This window comes from Callorhinchus milii, unplaced genomic scaffold, assembly GCF_018977255.1.
Source record: "Callorhinchus milii isolate IMCB2004 unplaced genomic scaffold, IMCB_Cmil_1.0 Scaffold9, whole genome shotgun sequence".
In the NCBI taxonomy this organism is placed as follows: domain Eukaryota; kingdom Metazoa; phylum Chordata; class Chondrichthyes; order Chimaeriformes; family Callorhinchidae; genus Callorhinchus; species Callorhinchus milii.
Genome location: NW_024704750.1, coordinates 20,397,229 through 20,409,323, shown reverse-complemented (window position 1 = coordinate 20,409,323; position 12,095 = coordinate 20,397,229). Strand labels below are relative to the sequence as shown.

The 12,095-nt window shown below is 44.0% G+C and overlaps 1 protein-coding gene across 1 annotated transcript; it reads right to left on the bottom strand.

Annotated features, from left to right (window-relative positions):
• Positions 1-2,406: 2,406 nt before the first annotated feature.
• LOC103187529 (EEF1A lysine methyltransferase 3-like) lies at positions 2,407-4,887 on the bottom strand. Its single transcript, XM_007907077.2, has 3 exons — positions 4,714-4,887; positions 3,525-3,636; positions 2,407-2,828 (listed from the first exon to the last, which is right to left on the bottom strand). Exons 1-3 carry the CDS (start codon positions 4,885-4,887, stop codon positions 2,407-2,409), a joined length of 708 nt encoding a protein of 235 aa, XP_007905268.1.
• Between the last annotated feature and the right edge of the window lie 7,208 nt (positions 4,888-12,095).

Here is a 12,095-nt window from a genome sequence, read left to right as displayed (position 1 = left end):
TTTGCGTGAGCTCAAACCATCATCAACTGGTATCATTGCAGTACTTGGATCTATATTTCCATCGTATACACATATTATTACACACACACAGAATAAAAGCAGGTTTGGTTGCAATCAAGGTTGATTTTATTTTGAAAAGAAGTTGACAACGCTGCTTTTAAAATTACAAATTGCCATTGGGAGCAGAGGCATAAAGTATGTCAGCCTGGCTCAGTGTTCGCACTCTCACGTTGGAATCAGAAGGTTGTGGGTTCAAGCCCCAAGCTGATGCTCCAACGCTGGGGTGTGTTGTACTGTCGGAGGTGTTGTCCTTCAGATGAGACATTAAACCGAGGTCCCGTCTGGTAGCTGTTCCGAGAGGTAGCTGGTAGGATTCGATAGAATACATACTGCATCATCTGAAAAGCTTTCAGAAAGAGGACAATACTTTGTCTGAATTAGCTCTGATTAAGGGGCCATATTCATCTCTGGACACATCCGGAAGCAGGTGAGCAAAATGCACCTCTCCTGGCAGAGAGCGTGGGTTACATTCCAAACACGTGTACGTGCCATTATTATTATAATATTATTATAATATTATTATTATAATAATACCCATTATGTGGCTGACCAAAGTTAGTGACGAAAGCAACACATTCTGTGCAAATCTGCGGGTCAATATAACTGAGATCCTGGAACTTCAAGTTCAGTCAAAGGCTTGTTTTAAGTGCTCCGAGCTACCGTCCGATTATAAACACAAGTTGTTGTTGTTGTTTGAATTAACTCTGTAGCTACTGTACCAGCTGCTTGGTTGTGGAGCACCAACAAACTAGTGTTTTCGGATGTTTGCACATCACTGAGTTTTACATCAGAAAAAGGCCCACTGAGACATTTACCAATTAACTCCCCCTTTGAAAGGATCAATTTAAGTGTTTGTACGCTCTTCCCCTTTTTCTCTCACACTGCCTCCACTTCATCTCCGCAAACAGGTTTCTTCTCTAGCCCCCACACCAAGGAGGCCTGTAGCTCAGTGGTTAGAGCACTCGCTTTGCAAGCGAGAGACCTGAGTTCAATTCCAGGCAGGTCAGGGCGAAACCTTGGGCAAGTTTCCTTACTCCACACAGAGCCTAATAATAATCCCTCCAAAAACCAAAAACAATAATAAATTGGTCATTTTCAATCTATGACTGTTTGTGGGACATTGCTGTGCGCAATTGGCTGCCGCGTTCGCCCACAAATATACAGTCAATTCACTTTACAGTGTGTTCTGTGAAGCGCTTTGGGACGTCCTCCCGACGTGAAAAGCGCTATATCAAATGCAAGGATTATTATTATTATTATTGTGCAGCGTTCCTCAGAGCTCTGTCCTTGGTCTCCTCCTCTTCAATATCTATATGCTCCTCTTGGTGACATCATCCACAGACATGCGGATCCACATCTATGCGGATGACACCCAACTGTACCTCTCTGCCTCTACCCTTAACTCCAGGACCACTGCTGTGCTGACAGAATGTCTGTCAGATATCAAGTCCTGGATGTGAGTCAACTTTCTTCAGTTGAACGTCAACAAGACCGAGGCTCTCTTCATTGGCTCCCGTCAGCGCCTCCACACCTCAGGCGTTGACAGCATCACCATCCGTGGTTGCACACTCCACCTTTCTAAGCCAGTCCGGAACCTTGGGGTCTTGTTTGACCCTCAACTATCCTTTCCAACCCACATCCGTGCCAAGACCCGCTCTGCCTTCCCCACCTCCGCAACATCGCCCGGCTCCGCCATTGTCTCACACCGCAGGCGTCCGAAACCCTCATACACGTTTTTCTTACATCGAGGCTTGACTATACAAACTCACTGTTTGTCGGCCTCCCCAACTCCTCCCTCCATAGGCTGCAGATCATCCAGAACTCCACAGTCCGTGTCCTCTCCCGCATCAGGCTCGGTGACCCTATCACCCCACTCTGCCCCCACCCTCTGGAACTCCATCCCACAGTCCCTCCACCTCGTTCCCTCCCTTGCTGCCTCTTCAACCATGCTTTTGATCACTCTCCTTCACCGCCTGCCCTCTATTCTCCCCAATCCCGACCCCCAGCTCTGGTCCGAAACTCTGACTGTCCAGTGCCTTGGGATGTCCCCCCAACATGAAAGGAGCTATACAAATGTAATTTTGTTGTTATTGTTGTTGCAGTCATAGTCGTTCTAACACCTAATTTGTGGTCCCCAATGCTCAATTTCCTTTAATGCTTTAGCTTTAAACTATTTGGTATTCAAATTTAAGATCTTTGAGAATTGTGCAAAGTTTGGAAGCGTGTCTGTTTTAAGCGGAAAATCTGCTCAAAACTGCACTGACGAATTTCCATATTCCCATGTGAACGTAATAGAATAGAAAATTCAATAGAAAATGGCCCCAGAGACCAATATGATTTGAAATCTTAGGCTTTAGATTCCTTGTTCTTATCTCCAGGATCTGGACAACGTTTGGTTATTTTGAACACGTTGATATATTTGTCTGAGCTTCTGGAAACCACTTCACAATCAAAATACTGGGTTATAAGGTCATTATAAAACCGGTCAACTCCAAGCTCATGCATTATATTTGAAGAGAGGTAAATGACAGTGTTTTCATTGCTGAGATCTTGCAATGTCTGTATTAGTGAGGGGTAGCCACATTCCAGATAAACAATGTCTGAGCCCAGGATGATATCATAGTCATTCGGGAAGAACTTCTGGTCTTCCCCCCATAACAGTGCATGGACCTTTGTACGGTGTAACTCAGCAGGTGGGATGTTAGCGGACACGTTGTCTTTGATTTGATTCAGGACGAGTGGCAGGTCTGTCAACGTCACATCTCCACCTGGCAAAACATCAGTTTGAAGAGTTTACTGAAGTCTTATTTCTCAATAGGTAACAGTTACCTATTAAGTAATTCTTTGTTACAAGCAGTAATTCGAAATGACAGTGGGGCGGAGGGTGCCAGTGATGAGCAGGAGGCCGGTGCCAGTTGAGTGGAGGCGCCGAGTGGTGGATTGGGGAGTGAGGAGGTCGGAGAGGTAGGGAGTGAATGGATTTGAACACAAGTGTGAGGAACTTGAAGTCGATCCGTTCGGTGATGGGGAGCCAGTGGAACCTGGGCCAGAACTGGTGAGATGTGGGTTGCAGAGTTTGGTCCGAACCGGACACATAGATTGTGCAGATTCTCGCCTCTGAGTCAGAAGTTTGTGGGTTTAAGCCCCACATCGGGACTATGAACTCACAGTCAAGGCTAACACTCCATCACAGTGTTGGGGGAGCGCTTCTTGGTTGGTGGCAGTGAAAGTGAAAGTCGCTATATTAAGAAGTTGGTATCTTTTAGGGATAAAAGTTGAGAATAGTAAGAATTCAACGGAGGAATACTTTGGAGAGACAGAGAAACTCCAGTGCTATTCCTCTATAATTTGGAGTTTAATCTCAGTAATATTGTCCACCATCACGTATACATGTCACACACATGTCAAACAAGCCTGCTGTTTTGCTCTTTCACGTCATTCGATGGAATCGTCTTTTAACTCACCTAACAGGACTGCTAGTATTCCAACAAGCCCAGTGCCAGAACCCAATTCAATCACCTTCTTCCCAGTGAATGTGATTTTCATACTCTCAAAGTATTGGCAAAGGAAGCGAGCCTGAAAGACATCAGTCATTGACATTATCCATCACCCTAAGTGGATAATACCCACAGTACAATTATATTTATACAGTACCTTTCATATCAGCATGATGTCCCAAAGCACTTGACCTGCACAATTAAGATACGGTGGGGCCATGGGGGTGGGGAGGGGAAAAATTAATTAAAAACACAGTCTCTGGTTGACTGTGAGTGGGACTTTGAGCTGATCCAGTCAGTATTGGGGGGGGACTGCTACTTTGTTGGAGACAACAACAACAACAAAAAGATTACTTTTGTATAGCGCCTTTCATGTCGGGAGGACGTCCCAAGGCGCTGGACAGGGTACAGCATTTCAGACCCGACCTGGAGATGTTTGTTGGAAGACACAAAGATCCCGTCTGCCTTTCAGGTGGTCAGTAATAATCCCATGACATTTATTGCAAACTAGTGCCTGGCCAATAATCCTCCAGAGAGCAGGGTCACTCCCTTTGTGGTTGTGTGTAACGGTGATAAGGTTGGTAGGACCTCTCTGTGACCCGCGGTGTTAGATCCAAGCTCTTCCGCTTGGGGTCTTAACAGCAAAGCGCACAACTGGCCATATGGTATTTGGGCACCTCGAGACACTGCCTGTGTGAAGTGCGCTGTATAAAGGCATGTTATTGTTGTCTTTGCCTATAAATACACACTTGGCAGTAATTTCTTGGTGGGCATGTTCCACCATTGGTGGTCAGGTCTTCAGCTTTTCTGCCCCCACCCTCTGGAACTCCATCCCGGAGCCCCTCTGCCTTGCCAACTCCCTTGCTTTCTTCAAGGCCAATCTCAGGACCTTCCACTTTAACCACGCCTTTGGTCATCCTCCCATCCCCATCCCCCTAGCCTCCACCCTCTTGAAATGATCCCCCAGTTCGGGTACAAACCCTTCACTGTCCAGCACCTTGGAGCGTCCTCCCAATGTGAAAGGCGCTATCTAAACACCTGTGTTGTTGTTGTTGTTGTTGTCTTTGCTCCCACAGAAGAAACAAGCTAACTAACTGAGTGGCGGTATGATTTCCCTGTGTGAGAAGATGTAGTTGTAGAGAGCGTGTGGACTTACCGCTTCCCAGACTGCACTGGCCACACCAATGCCAGCACCAAAGTCTCGAGTGATGTTCAACGCGTAGCCACAATAATGATAGACACTGGTTAGCTTGTCTGGCAGCGAGTCGGGACCCTCATCCTGAGGATGTGAGGTGCAGGATGGAGCATCTTTCTGTTGGGATGTCGTCATCTTCTCCAACCCTCGCCGGTAAATTCCACCACTGACACCTCTGCAGTTATTAGCCAGCAGTTAGCCTTCCAGCCACCAGGAGCAGCGCTAGCTTCAAACACACAATTATATCCACATCTGCCCATGGTGCTGAACACAGGGGTGATCCTGACAGGTTCAGACAGGTTATCGGAGTGGATATGTTGGTGAAACGCTCGTGCGTCAGCCTGGCACTGTGGTAGCGCTCTTGCCTCTGAGTTAAAAGGTCGTGGGTTCAAGACCCATGTCAGGACTGGAATTCACACAGTCTAATCTGACACTCCAATGCAGTGCTGGGGTGGTATTGCATTGTCGGAAGCATCCACCTTTGGATGAGACATTAAACTGAGGCTGTTCTGTTCAGTTTGATGTTAAAGATCCCACGGCACTACACGAAAAGGGAAGGGAGTTTCCTGGCCAACAATCCCCCTGAATAAAATTGGTCATTCACTCCTTGGCTGTTTATGCCCAATTGTGTTGCCATGTTTGCCCTCAGATACAGCCACTATACTTTACAGTGTATTCCTGGAAGCACTTCGAGATGTCAAAGACACGATAAGGCACTATATCAAAGATTATTATCAGTAGTATTATATACTGTCGTGGAGTGTCTGTGTATTTTGTGGGTGAAATGCTACTTTCTCATTTATCAAGCATTTACTTGTTGGAAATTAACCTTGGAAACTTTTCCCCGCTAATTAATGTTAGCTTTCACCGAAACGGTTTTAAAAAGTAACTTTACATTTTCAAGTGCCCTGGGACCCTACCCCGCGTGAAGGGCGCTGTATAAATGTACGTTTTGTTGTTGTTGTTGTCACAAACACGGATCTGGCTTCAGGGCTGTGTGCCTGCTGTCCGCAGGTTTAGATGTGACTGTAAGCGGGGTCTCTGGGCTGGGGGGAGGCAGGAGCTGCAGTGATGGGGTTGAGGATGAAATGTAATGAAAGGTATGTGGGCACAGGGCTGCGAGAGAGAGGCAGCCCCCAAGTCTCTCCCGGGGCTCAGACACTGGATGAACAAGGCAGAGACAGCAGTAAACTGGCAGTGGGTGGACGGGCAGCTAAGCCAGAGAGAGAAGATCAGGCTAGATTCCCAGGCTGGGAGACAGAACTCTTGAGCGGCGGCAGCCTGGGGAGTGCGAGGGAGAGCAATGAACCAAAGATGGGAAACTCACTGTGAACTGCTGAGATGCTGGTGTCTGGCGATGGCTGTTGGCTATTGGCTGGTGTCTGGACCTCTCTCTCTCTCTCTCTCAGTGAAACTCAGCTACACTCACCCACAGTTACGCCACCACCTTTAACTGGTTTCACATCTCGCAAGAATTTAGCAACAGGGAATTAAATCCACCCCCAGCTCCCAACCCACAGCAGCACGTGTTAGATATACTTATTTTACTACAGAGGGATTCCTCTCCCCCCCCCCCCCCGCCTCCACCCTCCCCATATACACACACACATAACCTGAAAGGGAAAAAACACCACATTCCTTTGAAATATTGAAAAATCTCCAATTGAACTCAACATAGACGGGACCTACCTAACGACAGTGAATCAATCTATGTTTAGTTGAGGTGTCTGTGAGTTTAGCCTGAAGGAGGTGTTTCCTGCATTATAAACGGTCCCTCTGGTTCCCCAGCAGGGATGTCCCGAGTGGTGACAGACACTTACTGCTTGTGTATTTTCAAACTTTCTTCATGTTTCGTACTTTCTCAATGACAAAATGTCATCTCAATGGAGCTCTAAGCTGATCCCAGGCATTGTTCATTCTTACCCACATAGGGACACTTTATAGTAGCGCTCTTGCCTCTGAGTCAGAAGGTTGTGGGTTCAAGCCCCATGGAAACACATAGTCTAAGTTGACACTCCAATGCAGACAGGGGTTGTTGCATTGTCTTTCAGATGAGATGTTAAACTCTTTAAGTGCTCTGGGACACTACCTCTGATGAAGGGAGCTTTGTAAATGCAAGTTGTTGTAAACTGAGGTCCACTCTGCCTTTTCAGGTGGACGTTAAAGATCCTATGGCTCTATTCGAAAAGAGACTCTCCTGGGCAACGACCCCCAAATTAAATTAGTCACTCACTCTATGGGTGTTTGAGGACATTGCTGTGTGCAAACTGACTACCGCGTTTTGCCCACAAACTACAGTCACTCCACTTTACAGTATATCTGTGAAGCGCTGTGAGACGTCTCAATGACATGATAAGGTGCTATATTAAATGCAAGGATTATTTTTAATATGATTATTTTTATTATTTGCTCGCTAGATAGACACTTTATGCCGTCATTCAATTGACGAAACCTGCTTAATAAATGTGTTAATGTTACTGAAAGCTCAGATATTCTCACCTCCGCCTGCTTCAACTCAAATTACTGCAGTTTCACCCATGAATATTTTTGATACTTGTGATACTCAAACAATTGAAAAGCTGTTACCCACTGCGCTGAGGCAGATAATACCAGAGCCATGTTGAACCACTGTTTTTGTGTTTGCTAAAAAGATAAAACTATACTTGATGTTTGACTGGGTTAATGGGGTAATCTCCACTTTATAAACTATGTGTAAATTGGATAGATAATACACTGCAGTAATGACAACCTTCAAAGTAAGTGCTAGAAACACACATGCTCAGAAGGTTTTGATTCCGCAGAGGATGGCAGTGCATAAAACATTTACAATTAATGGTGGTTAAAACTGTATTTAAAAGAAAACATAATAATAATCCTTGCAATTGATATAGCACCTAATCACGTTGTTGAGATGTCTCAAGGTGTTTCACAGAATATATTGTAAAGTGAATTGACTGTGTATCTTGTGGGCTCAGCTAATTGCCCACACGCTGTGTCCCACAAACTGTCATGGATTGAGTGACCACATTTTTTGGGGGAGAAATTATTACCCCCGAAAGGCAATCTGCCAATCAACGGACAATTGGGTTCCTATTTACTGCTTGGTAAACTGAGGCATGCAACTTTAAAAGGCATGGGGAAAGAGCAGGGGAAATGATTTAGAGAAAATAACTTCAATGAGGAAAGTGTGGTAGCTAGAACAAGCACAAACACAACAGGAAAAGAGCATGGACTGCGGTTAGGTAATCCTATATAATATATATATATAAAATCCTTGCAGGCATCCAAACATCTGAAAGGAAGTCACAGAGTTTTTCTAGAAAGTGAGGTGACTGTATTTATATGTGGACTTCAGTACAGCAATGTCCCCCACACAGCCATGAAGTCAATGACCACTGTTCTCTTGTACAATAAACTCAGAATGTCCTGCTCTTCCCTGTGGCAGAGTTAGTCATTTCAGGGTGTTGAGATAGGAGGAGGGACAGTACGAGATGGAGAGCTGAACATGCAGAACGACATGTTGGAACAATAGAGGCATTTATATTAGAACCTGTTAACATGTTTTATACGGAAAACAGCTAGAACATAATATCCCTCAGATAATACATTTGTGTACTGTGAAACAGTTCTGGAACATAACATCCCAAATACCCAACTCACAATTTTCTCACCCAGACTAAGAGTGCCCTGTTCCTGTGTGTATGTTGGATTGGGGCGTCAATCTGGGACAATGCGCAATTGGCTGCCATGTTTCGCCCACAAAGTACACAGTCAATTCAGTTTACAGTATATCCTGTGAAGCGCTTTAAGATGTCTTGAAGACGTGATAAGGCGCTATATCAAATGCAAGTATTATTATTATTTTTATAAGACAGAATGCCCGGTCACAGTAGATATTGGAGTGTGACCACTGATTGGGATGATTTTTTGTACCAATTGAAAAACTCCAATTTATCAAATCACTTTTTATATGTATAATTCTTTGATTTACGTGATTATGCGAATGAAGACCCACTCCCCCACTCTCTCCCCACAGCCCTGCAAACTTGTCCTCCCCAAATAATTATCTACTTCCCTCTTAAAAGTTGTTATTGAATCGGCTTCCACCAGTCTTTCAGGCAATGCATTCCAGATCCGAATAACTCGCTGTGTGAAAAAATTTCTCCTCACCTCCCCTCTGTTTCTTTTAACAACTATTTTGAATCGGTGTCTTCGGGTTACCAACCCACCCACCAGTGGAAATATTTTCTCCTCGTTCACCCTATCGAATCCCTTCATAATTTTGAAAACTTCCATGAAGTCTCTTCTTAACCTTCTCCACTCTAAGAAGAATAATCCTAATTTTGTTAAACCCAGAAGTGGTTTAACAAACCAAGTAATGTTTGTCCAAGTTACTGTGACCTTCTCAAAAACGTCAGAGTCATTTAACAGGAAAAGTGATGAGGGCATTTTTGATGCGAGTTGGGCTGCCTCACTAAGTGAATGAAAAATATTTCAACTAAAGCTTCAATTGCACAGGAAACAATTGTAGTGTTGTGCGAAACATTCTGCACAAATCGGTCTAACTCATATTATATAAAAGGCTGCACGCAATTTGAGACGTTGACTGAAATTGATCAGTGTTAGTGCTGATCAGCAAAGCTATCTAAGACTTATGGGCAACTGGATTGCGACAGCCAGAGTCTATAGGCTGGTTGCACTAACAACAACAGCAAAAACAACTTGCATTTTTTATAGCGCCCCTCAGTCAGGGTAGCGTCCCAGAGCACTTTAACTAACCAGACACAGGGTGTAGAATATAGATCAGGACAGAGAGGATGTCATTGCATGTTGCAGTGCAAAGATAAACTCAATGATAAAAATAATGATAATAATAATCCTTACACTTGATACATCTCCTTATCAGATCAAGTTAATGGAGGGTTATTGGAGTTATTGGAGCATTGGCATTTTCCCCAAGTAAATGATTTCAACCCTGAGCTTGTTCACAGAGTGAAGCATAAAGACATCAATGTGCACAAGCTAACCAAACTATACACAGAGAGTGAAAGCCGCCTTTCTGTTTGGTCAGGGAGATTCACCTCTCACTTAAATTAGCTCTTGAATTTGCGACATATTCAAATAAAGCAGTTCTGATAAAGTTTGTTTCGTACTGTTTCTTCCTTTCTCCATCCCTTTGCCAAAGTCTCCATCATGGAGTTCCAAAGAGTGGGTTTTGAATATCAGGAGGTTCTTGAATCCGATCCCCTGGGAAATTGGAAGGCTGCAGAGCTCAACAAGGATAAGAGTGGGAGGGAAGGTGGGCTGCCCAGTGTGAGATGGTCTGCAGCTTGTGGAGGGAGGAGCTGGGAGTCCAGAGATTGGGACCACGAAGATGAAGGAATGACTGAGAGTTGGGGCAGCCGGGAAGAGGAGGCTGGTAGCTGGTGGGGGGGGAGGGGTTGGGGGGCAGGAAACCCAGTTGAGAGCAACAAGGCAACTGGTGAGGTGAGGAGGCGGGAAGCAAGCACAACTCCATCTTGTTGACATTCAACGAGGAGACAAACCACAACTGAGGGAAATTAGCAGATCAACTTGCTTCTGAAAGAGAAAGTAGACAACCTGAGCCACTTGCCACAAATACACAGTCACTCCACTCCCTAGTAAATCCCATGAAGCACTTTGGGACGTCCTCCCTGCGTGAAAGACGATATACCAAGATGGGAAGATTATTTTTATAATTCTTCTTATTATGAAGGATCATAACTTAAACATTAACAATTATCATTTGACAAATGTTGATTGGCCTGATGCAGGTATCCAATAATGCTCATTTGTGTTTGAGATGACAAATGGTCCCTTTGTCAGGATTGAATTGTTGCCTTGAAAACTGATTATTAATCTTTTCTTAAGTGATTTTAAGATTACTCCCAACAAATGCTGTCTTTTGGATGAGATGTTAAACCGAGGCCCCGTCTGCCTATTCTGGTGGATGTTAAAGATCCCATTCGAAAAGAGAAGGGAGTTTCTCTCTCACGGTGTCCTGGCTAACAATCCCTCAAGTAAAATTGATCATTCACTCCATTGCTGTTTGTGGGACATTGCTGGGTGCAACTGGCTGCCGCGTTCGCCAGGAAATGGGTTGAGAGGTAGCACCAGAGAGCTGGTTCTCTCAGCATTGGGAAGTCATTATGCTTCTCCCGGAGGAAGTCAATCCTAAGCTATTCACATTCTACATCACACAGACAAAAAGGGGTGGGGAATATCTTGAACTTGATAAGCAAGCGCTCTGGGACACTACCCTGTGTGAGGGGTGCTATATTTAAGTGCTTTGAGACGTCTAGAAGACGTGTAAAGCGCTATATCAAATGCAATTATTATTATCATTATAATAAATGTTGTTATAATTTCTAAATCTGATGATGACACACAGTTACGAGGTACAACTGTAAAGAAATGTGGAAAGATTAGGAGGGTGGTGGAACAATAGCAGATGAAGATAAACATCACTAAGTTTGAGGTTTATAATTAGGACCAAAGAAAACAACAACAATTTACATTTATATGAGCGCCTTTCACTTACATGGGTTCTCTCGCTTGCGAGGCGAGTGTTCTAAACATGCTATATCAATCACGGAAGGAGGGTGATCGAAGACACGGTCAAAGAGAAGGGTCTTGAGATGGGTACAAAGTCAGACACCTAATTATTGATAAATACAATGAGAGACGATTGTGCAAGCAATTTGGTGCAGAATCATCAAATATTATACCACATCAGGCGCTGATGCTATTCTTCACATGAAACACATTTAACCTATTCGCACTCCCCCTTCTCGCTCACATACCCTCAAATATTCCTCAAGAATCTACCAAAATCCCTTCCGAAAATTATTTATATTTCAACAGCTGACTCGCTGGCAAACCTCTATCCACACATAGTCCTATGATAATTCAGATTCATTTTCTAGATTTATAATCCACTGGCCCCAAGCAGGAACCTTTCTACTGGCAAACTGAAAATCTTTCCAGCTAAAATGTTATACATTGTGAATTGATTCTTGTTAGTTAGAGTTCATTAACTTCAAAATAAATATGTCATAGGTTTCATCACAAGGACACAGAGAAACTAACCATTTTTAAAGTGAAATTACATAGTGTAAAACAAATACGAACGTCTTCTTACACTAAGTGGACAAGTAAGTGACACAATTGCAACAAAACAAAGGAACAGAATCTATGCACCAGGGAACGTCGTATATTGATAAGTCTTCTTGCGTCAATCACAGAAAGATGTCAATAGATAAACATCAAGCAATTGTTGGTTTGATTCATTCCAGGACCTGATATTTTTAATTTTGATGAAA

Bases quoted from the DNA above. Each gene is read 5' to 3' on its own strand.
- LOC103187529 (XM_007907077.2), bottom strand. From the start codon at position 4,887: ATGACGACATCCCAACAGAAAGATGCTCCATCCTGCACCTCACATCCT. The intron at 3,637-4,713 runs GTAAGTCCACAC...GATGTCTTTCAG, and splicing joins CCAGTGCAGTCTGGGAAGCG to GCTCGCTTCCTTTGCCAATA. The intron at 2,829-3,524 runs GTGAGTTAAAAG...ATGTTTTGCCAG, and splicing joins AATACTAGCAGTCCTGTTAG to GTGGAGATGTGACGTTGACA.